This window comes from Hydra viridissima, unplaced genomic scaffold (assembly GCF_058129835.1).
Source record: "Hydra viridissima isolate aposymbiotic clone 2 unplaced genomic scaffold, HvirCarnegie_v1 scaffold_16, whole genome shotgun sequence".
Lineage (NCBI taxonomy): Eukaryota > Metazoa > Cnidaria > Hydrozoa > Anthoathecata > Hydridae > Hydra > Hydra viridissima.
This window is the reverse complement of record NW_028324315.1, coordinates 5950335-5971832: the sequence shown is the minus strand read 5'-3', so window position 1 is coordinate 5971832 and position 21498 is coordinate 5950335. Positions and strand designations below refer to the sequence as shown.

Genomic DNA, 21498 nt, shown 5'->3' with positions numbered 1-21498 from the left:
GCATAGTAAATCAAATTCTATAGCTTGTGATATCTCAAAGATGTTTAAATTATCCCCTAAAACGAATGAAAACCTTAAGCCAATGAAAATCCGCTGATTAGGAATTCTTAGAATTTTATTTTACGCTATAACATAGTTTTAGAATTCTTAGAATTTTGTCTTACGCTCAATGTAAATATTTATTATTATCATTAATCTTTAAAAATAGTGTTAAAGATTTTTTGAAGTTTTAGTTAAGGAAAGAAAGCCGAGGAAGAGGAAAGAAAGTAAGTTGGTTGATCATTAAAATTTAAAAAAATCATTTTGTAACAGTTCGATGAATTTAACAAAGGTATCTTCGTTAATATTTAAAAACTCTAAATAATTTTCTAATACCTTTTTAGTAAACAGCATTATAAGCAAATTTGTTATTTTTGTTGTATTTCTTCAATAAACATTTTTTAAATTGTTTAATAAACTCAAAAACGACAGCGTTTTTAAAAATGAACCGTCAAAAAGTAATACATGTTAAATGAATGCGTTGGTACAACAAAATAAAACTATAGCTTTCTAAAGTTAGAACTTAAAAAATACATTTTTAGCTTATGTGCTAACTAAAGTGATCATACACATGTTGATAATATATTGCCATCAACACGGTGTGCATGATGACTATATTTGCTGAATTCTTTTACTAAAATTCTACACTGTAGTTTCAAATGTAATGATTAATTGATCAGCTATCCAAAAGTAGTCTTGCTCCAGTTCCAGCTTCTCAACGCCTCTTCGACTTTTAAACAAAAATTTTAAGTTCAAATCAAACTCCAAATTTAAAGTTAATCACTTACATCTTATGATTAAATCATTTAACACAGTGACGCGTTTCGTTTTGGCTCTCAGGTTTGTAATGAACACCACGCGTTTAAACAAATTGTTTTCAAATAAGTATTCTTTAATTTGAATTTTCAGTAAGACTGTAACCCATAATCATATTGTATATGATGTATATTGTATATTGTATATGATTTATATTGTATATTGTATATGATTTATATTGTATATTGTATATGACTTATATTGTATATTGTATATGATTTATATTGTATATTGTATATGATTTATATGGTATATTGTATATGTATTTACAGTGTAAAAAAAACATTAAGCTTTAACATTTTGTTGATTGATTTAAGATTTTTTTACATTATTTTTTTCCTTCTTTAGAATCAACGTGTCTCACAGAAAACCCTTGAACAATGGATGAGAATGATTTAGCTGACCTTCTTAAAGGTACATTTACCCCCTCTTGCTTGTAAATTTTTTTTTAAACAGATGTTTAAAATAATGAGTTCTTGAAAAATTCAAGGATGCTTTTAAAATTAGACACCAGGAATATTTGAAAAAAAAAAGGAATGTTTTTCTTCCTGTGTTGCTATGTTACTGCCTTCTTGCTTACGTTGAGAAACTCGTTTACTAAAATATGTCTCACGAGAACCGAACGTTTTTGCATAATATTTTAGGCTTGAGTTTGTCGACATGTCCAAATTTAAGTTGCAAGGACACTAAATGCTTTGTTTGTCACGAACGGTGTTCTAAATGCATGAGAGACTGCAAGTGCAATAAATCATTACCAGACGATAGGTATATTCGACAACCAGGTATGTTTTTTCACACTTACGATAAGTTGGATGTATATATTTCTAAACCAGACGATGTGCGTTTACCTGATCCAATCGGAAGCTTTCAGGTTCTGAAAGAGTTACCTCCATCGATAATTGATAAGTCATTTTACAAGAAACCAACACCGGTTCAAAAACATGCCATTCCGTTCATGATGGCAGGTTTAGATCTCGTGGCTTGTGCTCAAACAGGCTCAGGGAAAACGGTAAACATTAGAACAAAAAAAAAAAGTTTATAAATTTTATTTTGTGTAATCACAAAGGAAACGTTAATAAAGTTTTTAAATAGTAACTTTTCATCAACGTTTCTTTACAGGCAGCTTTCTTATTACCAATCTTTGCAAAGATTTTATCAAGAAGCAAAAATGAAGGACCTTACGCTCTTATACTTACACCAACTCGTGAGCTTGCAATTCAAATTTATCAAGACATCAAACAATTAATCAAAGAAACCAGTATTAAGTGTTGTTGCGTGTACGGTGGAACGAATGTAAAAAAAAACCGACGTGACGTTAATCTTGGCTTCGACATACTAGTTGGTACACCGGGTCGAGTTTTGCATTTACTTAAACTGAATAAGGTATGAATGGAATGCATTTTTTTAACAAAATAATATTTTAAAACTGTGTTGAAAGTTGTTAATAAATGTTATATATTATTAAACTAGTAAATTAAGATATATTTATCGTAGTTTGTTGTTCCTAAAATAATTTAACATCTACTTAAACTTGACCATAGACTTTGTTATCCACTATCAAACTATTAGTTTTGGATGAGGGAGACCATATGCTGGGAAGTAACTTCATTTTTGACCTTACAGAGATAAACGAGCTTTTACCATCTAAAGAAGAAAGACAGACGGTTTTATTTTGTGCTACGTTACCTGAAGAGGTGATCGATCTCCGCGCTGCTGTAAACAATAAACATAGAAAAAGTAAGAGAATAAAATTTACACAAATCCTCGAGGAATTTATGAATAACTTTGTTTTTCTCTGTGTGGGCAAAGTTGATGGATCCTCCGGTTTGATTGATCAGCGTTTGATAAAAGTTCAGCAGAATCCGCCAAAGATAAAAATGCTTATTGACATTTTAGTCGAAGAAGTAAAAGAAAAGAGTAAAACAATTGTATTTGTGGAAACGAAAAAAGAAACAAGAAGTTTGTCTAAGTTTTTGTGCCAATGCGGCTTCCAAGTGACCGTATTTCACAAGTATTGATTGTATTTTTCAAAAGTTGTGTTTCTTAATCATGTTTGGTTGCTAGTTGACGACGTTTTTGTTTGGCGTAATGATTACTAGCAGATAGTTTGCTGTTTGTTTTTTTTTGGATTAAATACGAGATCTTCGTTTTTAATCCAAAAGACTGACGGGTTTTAAACATTGCAGTCTTAACAAAAATCTGATCCTTTAAAACTACTTTAGAGATCGAAGTCAAACGGATCGAGAGTACGGATTGCATCATTTTAACTCTGGTATAAAGCCTATAATGGTGTGCACAAGCGTGTCAGCACGAGGTCTAGATATTGAAGAAGTGAAAACCGTAATCAATTACGATTTGCCTCGCGATGTATCAACTTACATATATAGAATTGGACGAACGGGAAGAGCTGGTAACAGAGGAAAGTCGATATCCTTCTTTGTTGAGGGCCGAGATGATGATATTGCAAGAGGATTAGTAAAAACCTTATCTGTGGTAAGTTTGTTAGTTTTCTGTGAAAATCTCTCATTTTACTATGTTTACTTATTTCACTTAGACTTGTGTTTGCATTTAACACAAAAGTTTAATTATTAGTCAGAGCAAGATGTTCCAGAATGGCTCGAAGAAATTGCAGAGAAATGTCTAGGAACGGAATACGGGCCTAGAGCGGGAATATTTGCGGCAAAAGATACCAGAAAAAAGGTATAATAACTTTTTTAATTAAATTTATTTTTGTAGGGAAGGGAAGGCTTTAGCTAATCAAGTTTGAAGAACATATTATTTTTCCTTAGGTGTCTAAGCAAATCTATCCAAATGGACCTTCCTGATTGATCGACAACAATGTCAGGTGAATCGTCGACAAATTGTTTTCAAATACTTTTTTTAAATGAGTGTGGTGCTGTATTCTTTTTTAAAATTACAATGAAAAACTGTATGAATGTAAAATTATATGAAGTTGTACTTTGGATTTATCTAAGTCTAAGGACTATTTAGGTCTCACTTAAGCCTATTGGATTGTAACTAAGTTTCGAATCATTTTCTCCTGGCCCTTAATTGTTAATCAAATGTTAATTAATGTTCAGAGGGGATCTCATTCATGAGGTTCCACATTTTTTTGCGACTTTTCTAAATAAAAAGATTTTTAAAAAAAACACAAAAAATGCAAAACAAATTAAAAGGGAAAGGGGAACGCGAGACTCGTTTTTGTTGAAAAAATCATCTTCGCATTACTAGAGAAACCCCAGGCAATAAAACATGTTTATTTTTCGTCGGTAAAATTTGTAAACTTGTTTTTTCCATATGTACTTAGATGAGAGTTGACACTCAAAAACCACCCACTCAAAGACTTCAGAAGCAAATTTCTTCAAAATATTTAAAAACAAGTTCTTTAACCTTTACGTCCTGATATAAACCAATGACATTTTAAAACCTTTGACATTCTGAAATATGAGAAACAACATTACGTCATTGATCTTTTAAGTCATTTCTCAAGTTCATCATAGCCACACGTGATCACATTTAACTTTGTTCTAATCAAACTCCTCAACAAGCTTTCACAAAAGTATTTGTTTATATAAAGACGGTCAATGAGTGTGGCCTGAGCATGGGCAGTATATTCATAAATATTTTTGGTGTGGACGTTCTTGTTAAAGAAGATGTATTTCAGTACAGAGAAATGTTTAGCTTCACGTTCGATTAACTTTTATAAAATGGTTTTGGAAAGAATGATTTTGAAGGCATTTTTGTATTAAGTGTCTATAAAAAACTCCTATGAAGTTATATTCGAACTTCTATAGAAAACTTCTATAAAAAAGTTTCTTCAGAAATTTTTTTTCATGAAAATGGACTCAAAAGTGACACAATAAACTGCAGTTTTTACTCTGATATCTTTATGTCGTCGCAGACACAGATAACTTGTTTAATACTTTAAAATGGAGGATGACTTTTTTTAATGTAACCTAACTTTTTATTTTTATTTCATTATTAAATTTTTTTAATGTAATGTTTATAGTTTAATGCACTTCAGCAATTAGCACGTTCTCAACGTTTGGCGACTTTTTATCGACTCTTCCACTAGCAGCTTAAAAGCTGTTTTATTGCATTAAAGAAGTTTTATTTTCATCAAAACAAGTTTTAAATTCTGTTCATATGAAAGAAAGTTACGACAAAATGACTAGACATTTTAAGCTCGATTCGTCTTTACCTCGTTCTAGTTTCCTTGACAACGTCAGCAATGAATATGGAAAAAGGTTTCATCAAAACTTCGGTATGATGGAGTGACGTTAAGGACGAAACAGTGTAACCATCCTTGCCTGTTACAAATGGATGCTTTAATACGATACGCATCATGCTTCTAGTTTGCTATTTGCTCCACTAATTCTATTAAATGAACTTTCTCAATATTCATTTTCTCCTGCTTTCCCACAACCTCATTAATACGCTCCCCATCATCCTCCATAGTTCTTAATTGGTGCACTTTTTGATTTAATCTAATTTCAGTGCTTTAAGTCCACTAAGCAATCTTTTAATGCGGATATTTTATTCTTGCATTCTCCTAATCAATGTTTTAATAGCTTACTTTCTTCGGAATTTGCAAGACTCTCAGTATCTCGCTCAACCGTAGTTACATTCTCTGCAACATTTTCCCTAGTTACATCGATATTTTCTATTGAAATATCTTCTATACGCTGTATTTTTGCTTGTTGTGCTTTTCTGTTTAGTGGTTCAGCGGTCCTTTTTTGATTGTAATTTCTACCATATTCATATCTTTAGCTGAAATGTTAAGTTTTACACCCACTGAAAACTTTACTCCCACGATTTACATAAAACTTTTCGGAAACTTTCTTAATGCGAGAAAAGCTGCGCCCCTTTGGCGTGCTAGTACTTGCATTTCTAGTTTTACTCCAAATGTTTTGCATGCAAACTTTTCAAGTATAAAACTACAATGAGGTGTTGTACGATCTGCTGATGTTTTTAACAAGACATCTTGATATATTAGCCAACTAATTACAATACTCTCTGGATCTAGCTTTAATCCACGTTATTTTATGCTTCTGAGCAATAGCTTCTTGAGACTTTTATCTTGAATGTTTGATGGTTTTTGAGCTTCCTCTGTTTCATTGATTTAGCCCTCAAGGGGTGTTAATTGGTAAAACAATGAAAGATCAAGAACCATCTCATCTCTATTCCATAACCACCTTCAGCCATAGTAGTAATAACTGCTCGTAACTTTTAGAGCACTAATTTTAAGCTCTAATACACCTTAGTAAAATGGCTTCAAACCTTCAACATATGGTACTAAAGTATAGTGAGCCTATCGCAATAAATTGTGACTCCGCATGAATTTAAGAGGGAGTGTCAAGTCGTCACCCTTTCTCAAAACTAAAGTAGCGTTCCTACACCACCTGGCCAGACACTCTTGATTAGCTCCCAAACTCTAGAATAGATTTGTATTGTTTTTCCAGGTACTGTAGAGCTCTTGTACAATGTAACGCTCACACGTGGACTGATATGAACGCCAAATTTATTAACATCTCAGGCGAGGTGTTGAAGAAAAGCTGGGCGTACGCATTTAGGGCAGGAGATTTAGAGCCTTTGTTTCTATGATAACTATTGGGGAGTTTGAGATAAGCACCTAATAAAATTACAAACGCTACTATGTCAAGGTTCCAACAGGATTTTAACAATCAAGCTAAGGTAGGAAATCTAATTCTGCTCCGGAGCAGTTCAAATACTTCGGCTTCTACTAGACTTAATTTCACCCTCACCACAGTGTTTAGCAAGAACCGATATCAATTTTGTATACCCGAAAATTTTCTTAATTATCAGAGAACCCTTCCGTTACAGCTCATTTGGTTATCTACTTGAGTATGAGATTATCTTACTCTGATTGGTCACAGGTAATCATGAACACCGACAGCAGTGCAACACCAAACTGTTTACTTAATAATGTTACCTTGCAGTTTGAGACTGTGCGCACCTGTCAACTTGCTTCTAGCATAGCATTGGAAGCCACTAGAAAATGTGCCTTTCCCCCCAAATGAATAGTCAGCCACCAACAATTGAACCGTATATTTATGGCGGTGGAATGAAGCTCCGTAAATATGGTGACGGGCTGAGACTTCAGCAAATTTTTCCCTTAAATCCGGGACCATTGATATCGCAGTATTCATTGTGGTGGATGCTATCGCAGAGTTTGAGGTTGGTCAACTCGAAGGTGTCTCATGGTAAAATAAAATGTGTAAACCACTGCTTAAATAGTCAACATTTTTTTGCCATTTAAAGTGAGAGTTGGCATCAGTTATAAAAAATTAGCAAACAATAATCCAAAGTAGTAACAAACTATAGTCATAGTTATTAGCTAAAACTAATTGCGATTAATGGTTGACATGTGGTATAATAATGTGCATGCATGAAAAAAGGCATAAAACATCCTTTTTTTTTTAGAAACAGAAAACAATTGGTGCGCTTTTGGGTATGTAGGCAATGATTTTTCACTAACGAAGGTACAAGAGTTTGCACAGTCAACCGTTATTTGGGGAAGAAGGAAAGGGTGAGGGGGAAAGAGATAAGGGTTGACATCCAAAAGCAGAAGTCGTTGCAAAAATATTGGTGATGATAATCAAAAAGTAGTAAAACCATATGTGAAGTTCGGTTTTACCAAGCTAAGTCAAACTCTTGAAAAACAGGTGTTCTCAAAGCTCCAACAATCTTTTCTATTTCGTTTGAAACAAATTCGGACATTTGAAAACTACTTGATCGTAAACCACTATATTACTGCTACTCGAAAACTAACCCGAGAAATTATTTAAAATAATCATCGGTATTATTTAGAATAATCACCGGTATTAAGACCTACTTTTGTAAATTCCAAAACTGTAGAATCTACATAACTTAGATTTCAACCGAAAACTTTTCTCATATTGAACTTGGATCTACACCAATTATGACCAACTTATTTTATTTCATAACCTAAATTGTTCAGAACAGATATATATTTAGGTTCAATTAACTATTTCTATTTTTAACCGACATCATAATTAGTTAATTGTTGGTTAAATTAGTTAATTGTTCGTTAAATTTTACCAGCATTAGAAAGTAAAATTGCCAAGTTTGCTTATTTTTAATTATCTTTGTTTTGGAGTGATAAACTTGCAAACAAAAGCAAATTTAAAAAATGTTAAACATTAAAAAGAATTACAGACCAGATATACTGCTTATACCTAAGAATGAGCTATAAAATATTTCGAAGAATTCGGGACATTAAATTATGTAATCTTTTGAAGTAAACCTTTCGAAGTGCTAAAAGGTGAACTTGTAGCAAAAAAGTGATAACTAAAACTAAAAACAAATTTGAAACTCGACAGCCAACTTTAGAAACGTATGTTCTCAAAACGGACTTACCGTAGCAGCCAACAAAGGGTGTCTCCATTGTACGCGGTAATAAAAAAAACTAAATTATGGCTAATGTTTCAAGGCGCCAATGGTTTGTGGGTCCCCTTAACACAAGCCTTATATGAAAGATCTTCCCCTATAGCAACTAGATTGTTTTTAGTTTACATCGATTTTTTTTTTAACATAAACTCTTGAGATTAAAAAGGCGACTGTCGACCGTCGAAGTCATTAAACTTGGTTTCTTTTGTTTAAAGTTTTATCCCTTCAAAAATAAATAAACGTTCAAATTAAATTTGGAAGTTACAAATGTTCGTTTGCCAAAATCCTTCATGCTTAGAACAACCCGGCATAGTTCATGACCGTATGTTCGGGCTCAGTTTTCGGCATATACCGGGTTTGGTTTATTATTCATCAAGTAAATTGGTGTTAACAATTAAGAATATCGATTCCGTTAAAAGTAATCGATTTCTTAGAACATTCTCGAAAAAAATTTCGCGTAATTTTATTAGATAATAAATTCACTCATTACCCAACCAAACCTGATATATTTTGAATTTAGTCACGGAATTGACTTTTTTTTCATCGCAGTGAACAACAATATAAATCTAAAACTAATCTAAAAAATCCCTTGATATTTAGTTAATGAAAAAGCGATTAAAAGTAAGAGAAATAACTATTACCTGTATTTATCCTGTCAGCCATTGTCTATATTAGTATCTTGGTGAAAACAAATCAACCCCCTGAGAGGAGTTAAAGCTCTTCAATTTTTAATGGTATTCGACTCCAAATTTAATGGAATTTGTATTGTATGTGTGTAATTCCTAATTTAAAAAGGTATTTCTAGTTAACTTCCTCAGAGATGTAGCAACAACAAATCAGAACTCAAACAGCTTTAATCGATAATTTGAAGCATCAGTATTTACATGTCTGAACAGGGAACAATAATTCAAAACAATACTATATTTTAAGCCATTCAGCTTTTATAATCAAATGCACTTATACTAAACCTGGCAAAGTGTTTCCAAATTTTTTTTAAAAAAAACTTTTTTTAACGCTTAACCATTGATGCAGAGCTAATAATTAATATATTTTGATTTAACTGCTGCATCCAAAAAAAAAAGATTAAATGCATAAAAAATCCAATGCTACCTTGTTAATGCTTTACATTAATTAAAAGTTTACTCATAAGTTCAATGTTCTGCTGTTCTTTTCAGCTTCAAACACCATTTTCGGACTCTAAGGCACGACGGTAGGCTTTGTCTCAGAAAAGAAAGGGTTATACTAGCATGCTCATAATACCCTGTTACTTTTATGTATTTTATACTTTTAAACATGAAAACTTTAAAAACTGCAAACATTCTTAATGTGAATTAAACGGCAAAAAAAAACCAGCCAGAACCAACCAGTAATAAATTATATTAAATCTTATTTCCACTTAGCACTGTACCGTGCGGTGAAACATTTAGAACAACACGGTGCAATGAAAAGTTTAAGCGTAACGTAAATAAATTTCATCCATGAATTCATTTTTAAAGTTTCATAGAAAGAAAAATCAAACTAAAGTTCAGAGAAAAAACTCTGAACGAAAATAATTTAAAACTTTAGGACATTGAGAAGTAAAAAAGATAAGTAAGCATTTTTGTTGCCTCGACCGATAATTGTTTTCCTATCTCAACCAAACATTGACCCCCTAAAACGAATGAAAAGCTTCAGCCAATGAAATTCCGCTAAACGTTTGAGTTCTTAGAATTTTATTTATTTTATTAAGCAGTATTTTTCTTATTTCTGAAATTCTTAGAACTTTATTTTACACTGGTATAAATTTATTACAAGCATGATTTTTTTTTTAATTATATAGAAGATTTTATGAAATTTTAATTAACGAAGAAAGAGAGACGAGGAAGGGAAAAGAAAGTAAATGGATGTGTAAAATTTATAAGAAACATTTTCTTACTTTTTAATTATGTATGTATGTGTGTATGTATGTGTGTTTATGTATGTATGTATGTATGTATGTATGTATGTATGTATGTATGTATGTATGTATGTATGTATGTATGTATGTATGTATGTATGTATGTATGTATGTGTGTGTATGTATGTATGTATGTATGTATGTGTGTATGTATGTATGTATGTATGTATGTATGTATGTATGTATGTATGTATGTGAGTATGTATGTATGTATGTATGTATGTATGTATGTGTGTGTGTATGTATGTATGTATGTATGTATGTATGTATGTATGTATGTATGTATGTATGTATTTATGTATGTATGTATGTATGTATGTATGTATGTGTGTATGTATGTATGTATGTATGTATGTGTGTATGTATGTATGTATGTATGTATGTATGTATGTATGTATGTGTGTATGTATGTATGTATGTATGTATGTATGTGTGTATGTATGTATATATGTATGTATGTATGTATGTATGTATGTATGTATGTATGTATGTATGTATGTATGTATGTATGTATGTATGTATGTATGTATGTATGTATGTATGTATGTATGTATGTATGTATGTATGTATGTATGTATGTATGTATGTATGTATGTATGTAAGTATGTATGTATGTATGTATGTATGTATGTATGTATGTATGTATGTATGTATGTATGTATGTATGTATGTATGTGTCTATGTATTAGGGTGGTCCTTATTCATTACAAAAAAAATTTTCTTCAGTTTTCTGACGGGGCACCCCCTTCAATGGTTGACGTTTATGAAAAAATAATTTTACTGAAAATTTTATTTGAAAAAAATACATTTTAGGGGTCTCTACCGCAGAGTTTATATCTATAAAAGTGCCCACAGAAGGCTCATATGCTCAGTATTCTACAATATGAATGATTAGGACAAATATGATCACAGAGCACAACATTGCTTTATTGAAGCACATTTAAACAACTGTTACAATGTTACATATTGTAATTATTATTGTCCTTCTGTGTTGAGACTGTCAAAGTGACAAAAACCGTCTAGTTAGTCCATTGCCAGGGTATTCTTCGCTCGATCAGGAAATCGCTGGCGGTACTTCTTTACAATTAAGAGAAGGCACTGTTTCTGCTCCTCATCGTTTGTGTGCAGCTTGTTGTATTCGTCCATTAAGGCAACTCCACGTTCTGCTATGTCATTCACAACTCTCATACTACTGACAGTGTTCTTCGCCAACTGATAGTCAGCATCTGCAGACCAGAGCTTCACATCTTTGTTGAGGAAAGTTGACGGTAGACCAGTGATGGTCAAGAATCTACGACTGCTCTCGGTGACAAAGTCTTCCAAGTTCTTGGAGCTCACCAGCGTAGGATCAACAGTTATCCTCTTCAAAGGATATTCTGCACCCGGTGCTTGCAGGGCACTGACCATCAGACGTTTAGTGTCATCGGAGACTTCGTCATCAAAGAAAGCCAATGCAATCAGTTCTTCTGACAAGTACCACAAATGTCCTAAAATTTTCTTCATTGCGATCTGAGAGACTGCTTGATTCTGTGCCTTGTATTTGTCGATCTCCTTGATAAGCTCGAGATCAACACGAGGCGAAGATGGCACTGACGGCGCTCTAAACCAGGCCTTGACATACAGAGTCACTGTGAAAAGACACACGTCTGCTATTCCCTTCTCTTCTTTCTTTGTCATCTTGAACTGGCTTCTCAGCATCCATATTTTCAATGAATAAATAGCCTTGGCCATCCATCTGGCTCGATGCAGTCCTGCCGGAGCTTTGAATGAGCATCCTTGAGATGGAACGCCTCCCAGAAATATTATTGTCAGCTCTAGCAGTTCGCGATAATCATCACGAGTCTGAAACTGTTGCAGTTGGTTTTCAGCAAATGCAATAATTTCATTTGCAACACTGGAAACGGCACTGTGCACGATGTCATTCGAACTAGATGCCTGAAAGTTTTACCGGTCAATGATTTCCCAACTGCTTTGAAACCTTTTAAAAATCATAATGTCTGGACCCTTTGAAGGGCCAAGAGAAAGAGTAACCGTTGCCTCTAAGACTATATCTAAAATGTGATGACGGCAAGCAAACCAGAGCAAATCTTTGTCAAACTTCTGCTCCAGTAGGATGCAAGCACCATTTCTTGGACCACTATTGACGGAAGTAGTGTCGAAGCACATGAACTTGACTTTATCAGCTATGCCCCACGCTACAGTTACATCATAAACAGCTGTTGCTGCAGCTTCTCCAGTTCCAGATGGCAGCTTCGGTACACAAAGAAGTTGGTCAACTCCTAGTCCAGACACGAGGATTGGGAGCCGGTCCACAATTTTTTTGCTACTGATATCTTCCAGCAATTTCCCATCCCAGTGTATTGTTAGTGGCACTGTTGGCTTGAATTCTGCTTTCAAGTTCTCTGCCATTCTCTGCCTACATTTCATCCTTTCTCTTCGAATGGACGATCGATTGATATTAAACTCTACTGGGTCATGACCGAGGTGCTGCAGTGCTGGAGTCAGGACTAGTGCAGCATTTCTATCACTGACCTTTGCCATATCCAGACATACTGCTAACTTGTCATTCAGTATTTTGTGTGTGCCACGTTTACGTTTAGTTCTCTTTGAAGTTGTGCTTGATGATGGCTCACCAAATGCTTCATTATCATTACCAGACTCCTGTTCGCTTTCGGAATTCTAAAGAATAGCTTTCTCCTCTCTGGCCACTCTGTCCTGTTCTTCTCTCTCTTTTCTTCTCTTGAAGTTTTCTTCTCTACTGTGAACATCTCTTTCTCTTTTGACCATGGCTTTGTCAACACTTCCCATCTTACCACGTCGTCCCGCCTCACGCTGAGCTAACAGGAACTCCCTGTCCTCCTGCATGCTAATCATCTTCATGGCATCCGCATGAGCAATGTCAAAAAGACTCTCTAAGCCATCCTTCCATTCTTCTTCCTTCAGTAGACTTTCAGAACGCTTTGCTTTATTTTCCTTATTTTTCTTCAGTTTGTCATATTCATGGAACAGACATTCAACTTTTTCAACAACGTGTTTCTTCAACCGTGCCGGGATGCGGGCTTTAGCCCACACTTCAAGAACGTCATTAGTTGTTGAATGTGATGCTTCACGAACGGTCTGTTTTGTGGCCTCTTTGTAATAGAAGAAAAGTGCCATGACTTCCTTCCTTGATGGTAACTTTGTAGAGCTGAGAATTTCAGATATTTGACCTATCAGCCACAACTCAGTTTCTCGTCTTGTAGTTGGTTTCGAAGTCCTACAGCAAGCATTGGCCATCTCCCTTAAAATGATAAATTTTATTTGTTACCATCCAATTTAATTATTCAAATTATATGTAATTTCTAACAAAAACTTATAGAGCTCAGAAAACTAACTGACAAAATTTATGTTATGCAATATAAATAAACAACAATGACATATGAAAACTCTGACAAGGTCTAAAACCAATAAATAAAATACACAATTATGTGCATAAATGAAAAGTCAAGTTCGATACTATGGCACTCAGGCAATTGATATTAATTAACAATTTAAAATGGATTTAGCACAGCGGATCGGTCATTCTGTCTGTTTTATAATAATTCATTGTTAAATCAATATAATTTGGCAAATTAATATTTAAGCAAAAATAAACAAAGAAAACACTCACTTTTGATCCAGTATCCACTAGGTCAGTTGTTACGGAAGTTTCCCTGAGAGAGTCAGTAGTCACTAATTCAGATTCATCAAATATTATTGTTATATTGAGTGTCTGTCAGTGTCTGATTACAAATGGCTGACAGCTGGTGAAATGCATTCTGGATAATTTAACAATAAATAAGTAACATCATATTGATAAATTATGCAGGCGGTATAGTGTGCAGTGAAAGAGTTCACCAGCATAACAACTAGTGACATGCAGCCACGGAACCCCATATGATACTTAACTATTATATATGTGGTAGGGACCTCTAAATGTTTTCAGATTTAGCTGATTTTTTTTGTGAATTTTTTATGCATGCATATAAAAAAAATTCAAGGGTGCCCTGTACAAAAATCAAACTTTGAAAATTAAGGACCACCCTAATATATATATATATATATATATATATATGTATATATATATATATATATATATATATATATACGTTTTATTCACAGCAATTGATGTTAACTGATATTAATTTTTATGTTTTTATAAACATTATTGTTAAAAAGTATATTTTTTAAAAAATTATGAATTTTTTTTCAATTTTTCTCATGTTACTAACAATTTTGTTTTAAGTAGCCGGAAATTTACTGGGAAAAATAATAAATACGGTAATGATTAATCTTTTTGTTTTCTTTAATTATCAACTATAATTACTTTTCAAATATGTGTTTGACTCTGGTTGTTGTTAATACCTCGTAGGAAGAGGATTTGGAGGGGGTAATAGACTTTTCCGCCATGTTTATGTAAGAGGAGGGTCACTTCCCTCACCCTTCCCCTTCAAATCTCCAACCCTGGCTGTTTTAGTCACTCCCCCTCAAACTGATATGACCTTCCTACGCTACTGAATGATAATAAATTACATTATTATAATAATAACAAATTACTGAGAAGATAAATTAATTATTCGAGAAACTAAAAAAGATCCATTTATCTCCAGCAACACCATTTAAAAAAACTTTAAATGGTGGTGCTGGAGATAAATGTAACAGTACGAACAATTAGAGGACGTTTAGTTGAAGCTAATTTGTTTTTCAAGATCACCTAGAAGTGTGCCTTTATTGAAAAAATGACATAAAAGCCAGAAAAGAGTTTTGTCATAAATATTCTGCATAGAAAAATAAGAAATGGAGCACAGTTTTGTGGACAGATGAATCTAAATTTAATATCTTTGGATCAGATGGTAAGCAGTTTGTCCGTAGACCACCAAATAAAGAGTTTGACCCACATTACATTAGAAAAACACTTAAATTTGGTGGTGGAAGCATTATGGTGTGGGGATGTTTCTCGTCATCTGGTACTGGTCCTACCATTTTTAATAACAGACACTATGACAGCTAATATTTATACTGATACAATTGAAGAAATAATGCTTCTTTATGCTGAGGATAACATGCCGCTGCTCTGGATATTTCAACAATATAACAATCCAAAACATACAGCTTCTATCACAAAGAGATGGTTCCAAAATAATGGTACAAGACAATTTGACTGGCCAGCACAATCGCCAGATTTAAATCTAATAGAAAATTTATGAAAAATTGTAAAGGATGAGGTTGCAAAACAAAGCCTCAAAACAAAAGGGGTCTGTGAGAGGCTGTGAAAACATCATGGTACGCTATTCCACTATCAACATGCCATAAATTGGTCAACAGCATGCCCAAAAGACTAATCGAAATAAAAAAAAAAAAAAAAGACATACAACACAATATTAGGCTACTTTTTTAAATATTATATCAAGTGATTGATAAACCTTTTTCAGAAAAAAGAAAAGATTGTTTTTGTTCTCAATTGTTTTTAATTATTTTTGTTAAATATTTGTTTTATGAACATTGAATTTTCTTGATTTTTTCAAATATACGACCAAATTAACCATTTCTGTATTTATTATTTTTTCCAGTAAATTTTGGCCTACTTTAAACAAAATTGTTAGTAACATGAGAAAAAATTGAAAAACAGTTACGTAATTATTTTAAAAATATGATTTTTATCATTAAAGTTTATAAAAACATAAAAATTAATATCAATTGCTGTGAATAAAAATCATTTTTCTAAATGTTTAGATAGTGTATTTATTATTTTTTCCACCACTGTATTATTTTTCCTTTTTTAGAATCAACTTGTCTCACAGCAAAACCTTGAAAAATGGATGATAAAGATTTAGCTCACCTTCTTAAAGGCACGTTTACCCCCTCTTGTTTGTAAATTTTGTTTTAAAAAGATGTTAAAAGAATAAAAGTTCTTGAAAATATAAAGATGCTTTTAAAAATTAGACACAGGGAAACTTGAAAAAACAAAATGTTTCACTTACTGTCTTGCAATTATGCTTGCGCAGAGAAGTTCGTTCGCTCAAACATGTCTGACGATAAACCAAACGTTTTTGCATTAATATTTAGGCTTGAAATTGTCGGAATGCCCAGATTTAAGTTGCGAGGACACTAACTGTTTTGTTTGTCAAGAATTGCGTTCTGAACTCAACGGAGACAATAAGTGCAATTTATTACCAGTTGATAGTTATATTCGACAGCCAGGTATATTTTTTCACACTTATGATAAGTTAAACGTAAAAATGTCTGGACCAAACGATGTGCGTTTACCTGACCCAATCAGAAGCTTTCAGGATCTGAAAGAGTTACCTCCGTCAATAATTGATAATAAGTCATTTCACAAGAAACCAACACCGGTTCAAAAATATGCCATTCCGGTCATGATGGCAGGTTTAGATCTCGTGGCTTGTGCTCAAACAGGCTCAGGGAAAACGGTAAACATTAGAGCATTAGAAAATGAGAACTTAGTGATTTTATTAATTTTATTTAGTTTAATGAATAAATAAGTTTTAATACAGTTATTATAATTTAATTTTACAATTATTGTGAAGAGGGAGAATTAAATTAAAAACAACGATCGGAAAAGATGTACACAAGATGACACGTCAACCCTTCACATATATAAAACGAAAAGAAGCAAAGTTAAAAACAACGACCGGGAAAAGACGTACACACGACGATTCATCAACCTGTCGTGTAAGTAAATGATAAAGCAGAAAGAAGAAGAGTTAAAAACATTTGGAAAAGACCTAAACACGAAGACTCATCAACCTGCCATATAGATAAAAGATGAATAAGTATCGCAACCAAAAACTATAAAAATGCTCCAAGTAAAAGATTTTTGAGAAGACAGAAAGAGAGCGAGAAAGAGTTTTACAAGAGGAAGACGGAGTTTTAAAGAGATATAAAAGAGGTTTTAGAAGGATTTTAAAGAGAGAGAACTTTTGTGATTAAATAATGAATTCGGATAAACAAGAAGTTTTAAAAGTTTTTCCGTTTCAAATAAACAAGAAGAAGAAGAAGAAGAAGAAGAAGAAGGAAAAGAAGAAGAAGAGATATTCCTTTAAAGAAAAAAAATAAAAGAGGAGTAATTGACAAAAACATTACTGAACACTACAAGTAGAGTAAGAGAGTATTATTTATATTTTATATACTTAATGAATAAAAGAGTACTGACCATTACACAATGATAGACACATATAAATCTCGTACCCATTCCACTCTAAACTTGAACCTTGCTACAAACAAACAAACAGATAAACATTTACTTAAAAAAACTCCGCCCCCCACACTGGAGTTTCCAACCGATATTTACGTAATCACACATTTCTTCATAAATCAGTGAAATTTGATTATTAATCATTTTTCGAACAAATAAATTAATTATTTTCGAACAAATTAATTATTTTGAAACTGAATTGAAGAGAAAACATTTTTGTTTAAAAAGAAGAAGAAAATAGAAAGAAATTTTTCAAACGAGTGAAATCACATATTTAATAAACATTTAAAACAGTTTTATCAAATGGTATTCAGATTTCCAGCGATAGTAATCCTAATGTTATTCCACTTTTTTATTCAAAAACACCATCTGCACCCAACTGTGTTACACCCGACGACGATGTTTCGCAATTAGAATATTTTGATCGAGACTCTCTTGGAGATGAGGAATCGTCACGTGTACTCTTTTCCCGGTCGTTGTTTTTAACTTCTCTTCTTTTCGCTTTATCATTTATTTATATGAAGGGGTGACGAGTCATCCAGTGTACTTCTTTTCCGGTTTTTGTTTTTAATCTAATTCTCCCTTCTCACGTAAACATTTACAGGCAGCTTTTTTACTACCAATCATTGCAAAGATTTTAACAAGAAGCAAAGTTAAGGGACCATATGCTCTTATACTTACACCAACTCGCGAGCTTGCAATTCAAATTTATCGCGACATCAAACAATTAACCGAAGAAACTAGTATTAAATGTTGTTGCGCATATGGTGGAACGGATGTAGGAAAAAATCTCAGTGATATAAGGGCTGGCTTCGACATACTTGTTGGTACACTGGGTCGGGTTTTGCATCTTGTTCAATTGAATGAGGTGCTTTTTTTTTCAATCAAATAATGTTTATAACGTTATCCATGGTTTTCATTTCTAACAAAATATAAATGCGATAGTAAGTACCATCTGTTTTACACTATAAAATTATGCTACAAGTTGTTAAAGTATTTTTGTCTTAGTTTTACAATTCCTTAAGATCTACTTATATTTGAACGTAGACTTTGTTATCCACTATCAAAGTGTTAGTTTTGGATGAGGGAGACCATTTGTTGCTGGGAAGTAACTTCATTTCAGACCTTGAAGAGCTAAACAAGCATTTAAAAGAAGAAAGGCAGACGGTTTTATTTTGTGCTACGTTACCTGAAAAGGTGACCGACTTCTACGATGCAGTAAACAATAAACCTGGAAAAAGCAAAAGAACAGATTTTGCAGAAATCCTCAAGAAATTTATTAAAATCAATTTTGTTTTTATCTGTGTGGGCAATGCTGATGGGCCCTCCAGTTTGATTGATCAGCGTTTTATAAAAGTTCAGCAGAATCCGCCAAAGATAAAAATGCTTATTGACATTTTAGTCGAAGAAGTAAAAGAAAAGAGTAAAACAATTGTATTTGTGGAAACAATAACTGAAACAAGAAGTTTGTCAAAGTTTTTGTGCCGGTGCGGCTTTCCGGTGACTGTATTTCACAAGTAATTGTTTATATTTATCAAAAGTTGTGTTTCTTAATCATGTTTGGTTGCTAGTTGATGACGTTCTTGTTTGGGGTATTGATTACAAGCAGATAGTTTGCTGTATTTTTTTTTGTTTTTTTTGGATTAAATACGAGATCTTCGTTTTTAATCCAAAAAACTGACGGGTTTTTAACGTAGTATTCTTGACAACAAGTCTTATCCTTTAAAACTACTTTAGAGATCGAAGTCAAACGGAACGAGAGTACGGATTGCATCAGTTTAACACTGGTATAAAGCCCATAATGGTGTGCACAAGCGTGTCAGCACGAGGCTTAGATATTGTTGAAGTGAAAACCGTAATCAATTATAATTTACCTTGGGATGTATCAACTTATATATATAGAATCGGACGAACGGGAAGAGCTGGTAACAAAGGAAAGTCGATACCCTTTTTCGTTAAGGGCCGAGATGATGATATTGCAAGAGGATTAGTAAAAAACTTATCTGTAGTAAGTTTCTTAGTTTTCGATGAAAATCTCGCATTTTACTGTTTACTTTTTTCACTAAAAATTGTGTTTGCATTTAACACAAAAGTTTAATTATTAGTCCGAGCAAGATGTTCCAGAATGGCTCGAAGAAATTGCAGAGAAAGCTTTAGGAACAGATTACGGTCCTAGAGCAGGAGAATACGCGGCCAAAGACACCAGAAAAACTGTACACCAATTTGTTATTTTAGTTTTGTTTCGGGAAAAGGGAGGTAGGGGATGTTTAGCTATGTAGTTTTTTAGATTTCATTAGTTTTTTTAATTTTTCATAGGTGTCAGCCAATACTTTCGAGTGCATTCTTTTTGAATAATAGTCGACGAATCGTTTTCATAGACCTTTCTATAATCAGTTAGCTTTGTATTCTTCTTTAAAAGCATAACGAAATTTTATATGAACTTTGGTTTCATTTAATTCTAGGAATTATCTAGGTCTCACTTAAGTCTTTTGGATTGTAATTAAGTCTCGAATCATTTTCTCCTAGCCCTAATTGTCAATAAATGTTCAGAGGAGATGTCTTTCATAAGGTTCCACATTTTATAACGGCAACTTTTCTAAATATAAACGGAAAATGGAACGCGAGACTCATTTTTCTTAAGAAAGGTTTCTTGGAATCGCTAGGGAATTATGGATCTAATATTCGTAAAAGTTGTCGGTCAAGTTTGTCATTTTTTTTGTTCCATACGCCTTTTAATGAGGGTTTGCAATAAAAAGAATACTGCTGAAATGTTTCAAATTATTTCTTACTCTTTAACCTTTAAGTACAAATTATATTATAAAAACCTTTGATATCCTGAAACATAAAAAACAATATTACATTTATCAAATTTTTTAGCCAATTCTCATGTTCATTATCGCAAATATTCTTCGACCTAATTTTGGTCATAAACACAAAGATCCTGTTCCATACTTTGAGATGGGGAGATTTTATTACAACGATGTTTTTGGTCTAATGGAATTCAGCAATGAATGCGTTGCCAACTATTGGCGACTTTTTATCAACTATTTTAAAAGCCGTTTAAAAGCTATTTTATTGCATTACAAAAATTTTTATTTTTATTTAAAAGAAGAATATGACAATATGGCTTTACTTTGTATATCCCTCAAAATCCATAAGCTCAATTCGCCTCTGGACCATTTCCTTGACAACCTAGGTTATGATAATGGAAAACGGCTCCATCAAGATATCGCCATGATGGAATGAAGCTGAGGACGGTGAGTTTGACCATGCTTGCTTGTTATTGTTAGATGCTTCAATTGACAACATGCCAATCATTGACTAAATTTGACTTTAAAGAAAATTGAGTTAAAAACATTAACTGTTTCGGCCTGAGAGAGACAAACAACTGCCCAATACAAAAACAATACATTAAAAGTCACCCAAAAAATGTTAAAATGTTTGAGAAAAATTTTTTTTACCGTTGTTAATGTTACTTGGTGATAAACTACTAAAAGGGTAAAATTTAAATGTAGAAAAACTGTATTTTAAGATATAATCAGGGCTATCGGATAGAGATACGCCCCCCAACCACGATAACTATCCGCATTTTTTATCAATCTCAGAATTTTCACAAATCTGAAATTAGAAACCACCAGCTCTCTGTTATTTTTTTGTTATTTCTTTGTTATTTTTATTAGTCTTTTTTTTTGGTAATTTAAGATGCGGTACGCGGTTCTATTGAAATACTTGCATGTAAAAAAAAAAAGTCAAATTTATATTATATTCTTATTTTTAATTATAATTATTTTGCTATCATTATAACTAATATACTTTTAACTATTTCTTTAATCCGTGACAGCATAAAAAATCTCCCTAACTTTTAAGATTTACATCGCTCTGCTCGGCGTATCAAAGTGCCTCATGTCCTTTACAAAATATAATTGATCTATACTTGTTGTTAAAGAGTTGGATAAAATGCGACATTTTTCGAAATTTTGTCGACATAAGTGAAAAAGTTTGACAAAATTTATTCCATAAATTATGGAATATGGGGCGTTAC

The 21498-nt window shown here is 32.8% G+C and overlaps 1 protein-coding gene across 1 annotated transcript in view; it reads left to right on the top strand.

The window, feature by feature from the left end:
* The window catches only part of LOC145182174 (uncharacterized), a 65482-nt gene extending 45686 nt beyond the window's left edge, over positions 1 to 19796 (top strand). The window contains exons 18-30 of the mRNA XM_090073596.1: positions 1231 to 1269; positions 1500 to 1864; positions 1975 to 2238; positions 2397 to 2866; positions 3078 to 3348; positions 3448 to 3555; positions 15027 to 15182; positions 16053 to 16089; positions 16307 to 16671; positions 18061 to 18324; positions 18504 to 18973; positions 19194 to 19464; positions 19562 to 19796. Of these exons, the coding sequence (XP_089929722.1) occupies positions 1231 to 1269; positions 1500 to 1864; positions 1975 to 2238; positions 2397 to 2866; positions 3078 to 3348; positions 3448 to 3555; positions 15027 to 15182; positions 16053 to 16089; positions 16307 to 16671; positions 18061 to 18324; positions 18504 to 18973; positions 19194 to 19464; positions 19562 to 19735 (3254 nt within the window). The 3' untranslated portion in view covers positions 19736 to 19796. The remainder of the gene's footprint in view (positions 1 to 1230; positions 1270 to 1499; positions 1865 to 1974; positions 2239 to 2396; positions 2867 to 3077; positions 3349 to 3447; positions 3556 to 15026; positions 15183 to 16052; positions 16090 to 16306; positions 16672 to 18060; positions 18325 to 18503; positions 18974 to 19193; positions 19465 to 19561) is intronic.
* The last annotated feature ends 1702 nt before the right edge of the window (positions 19797 to 21498 follow it).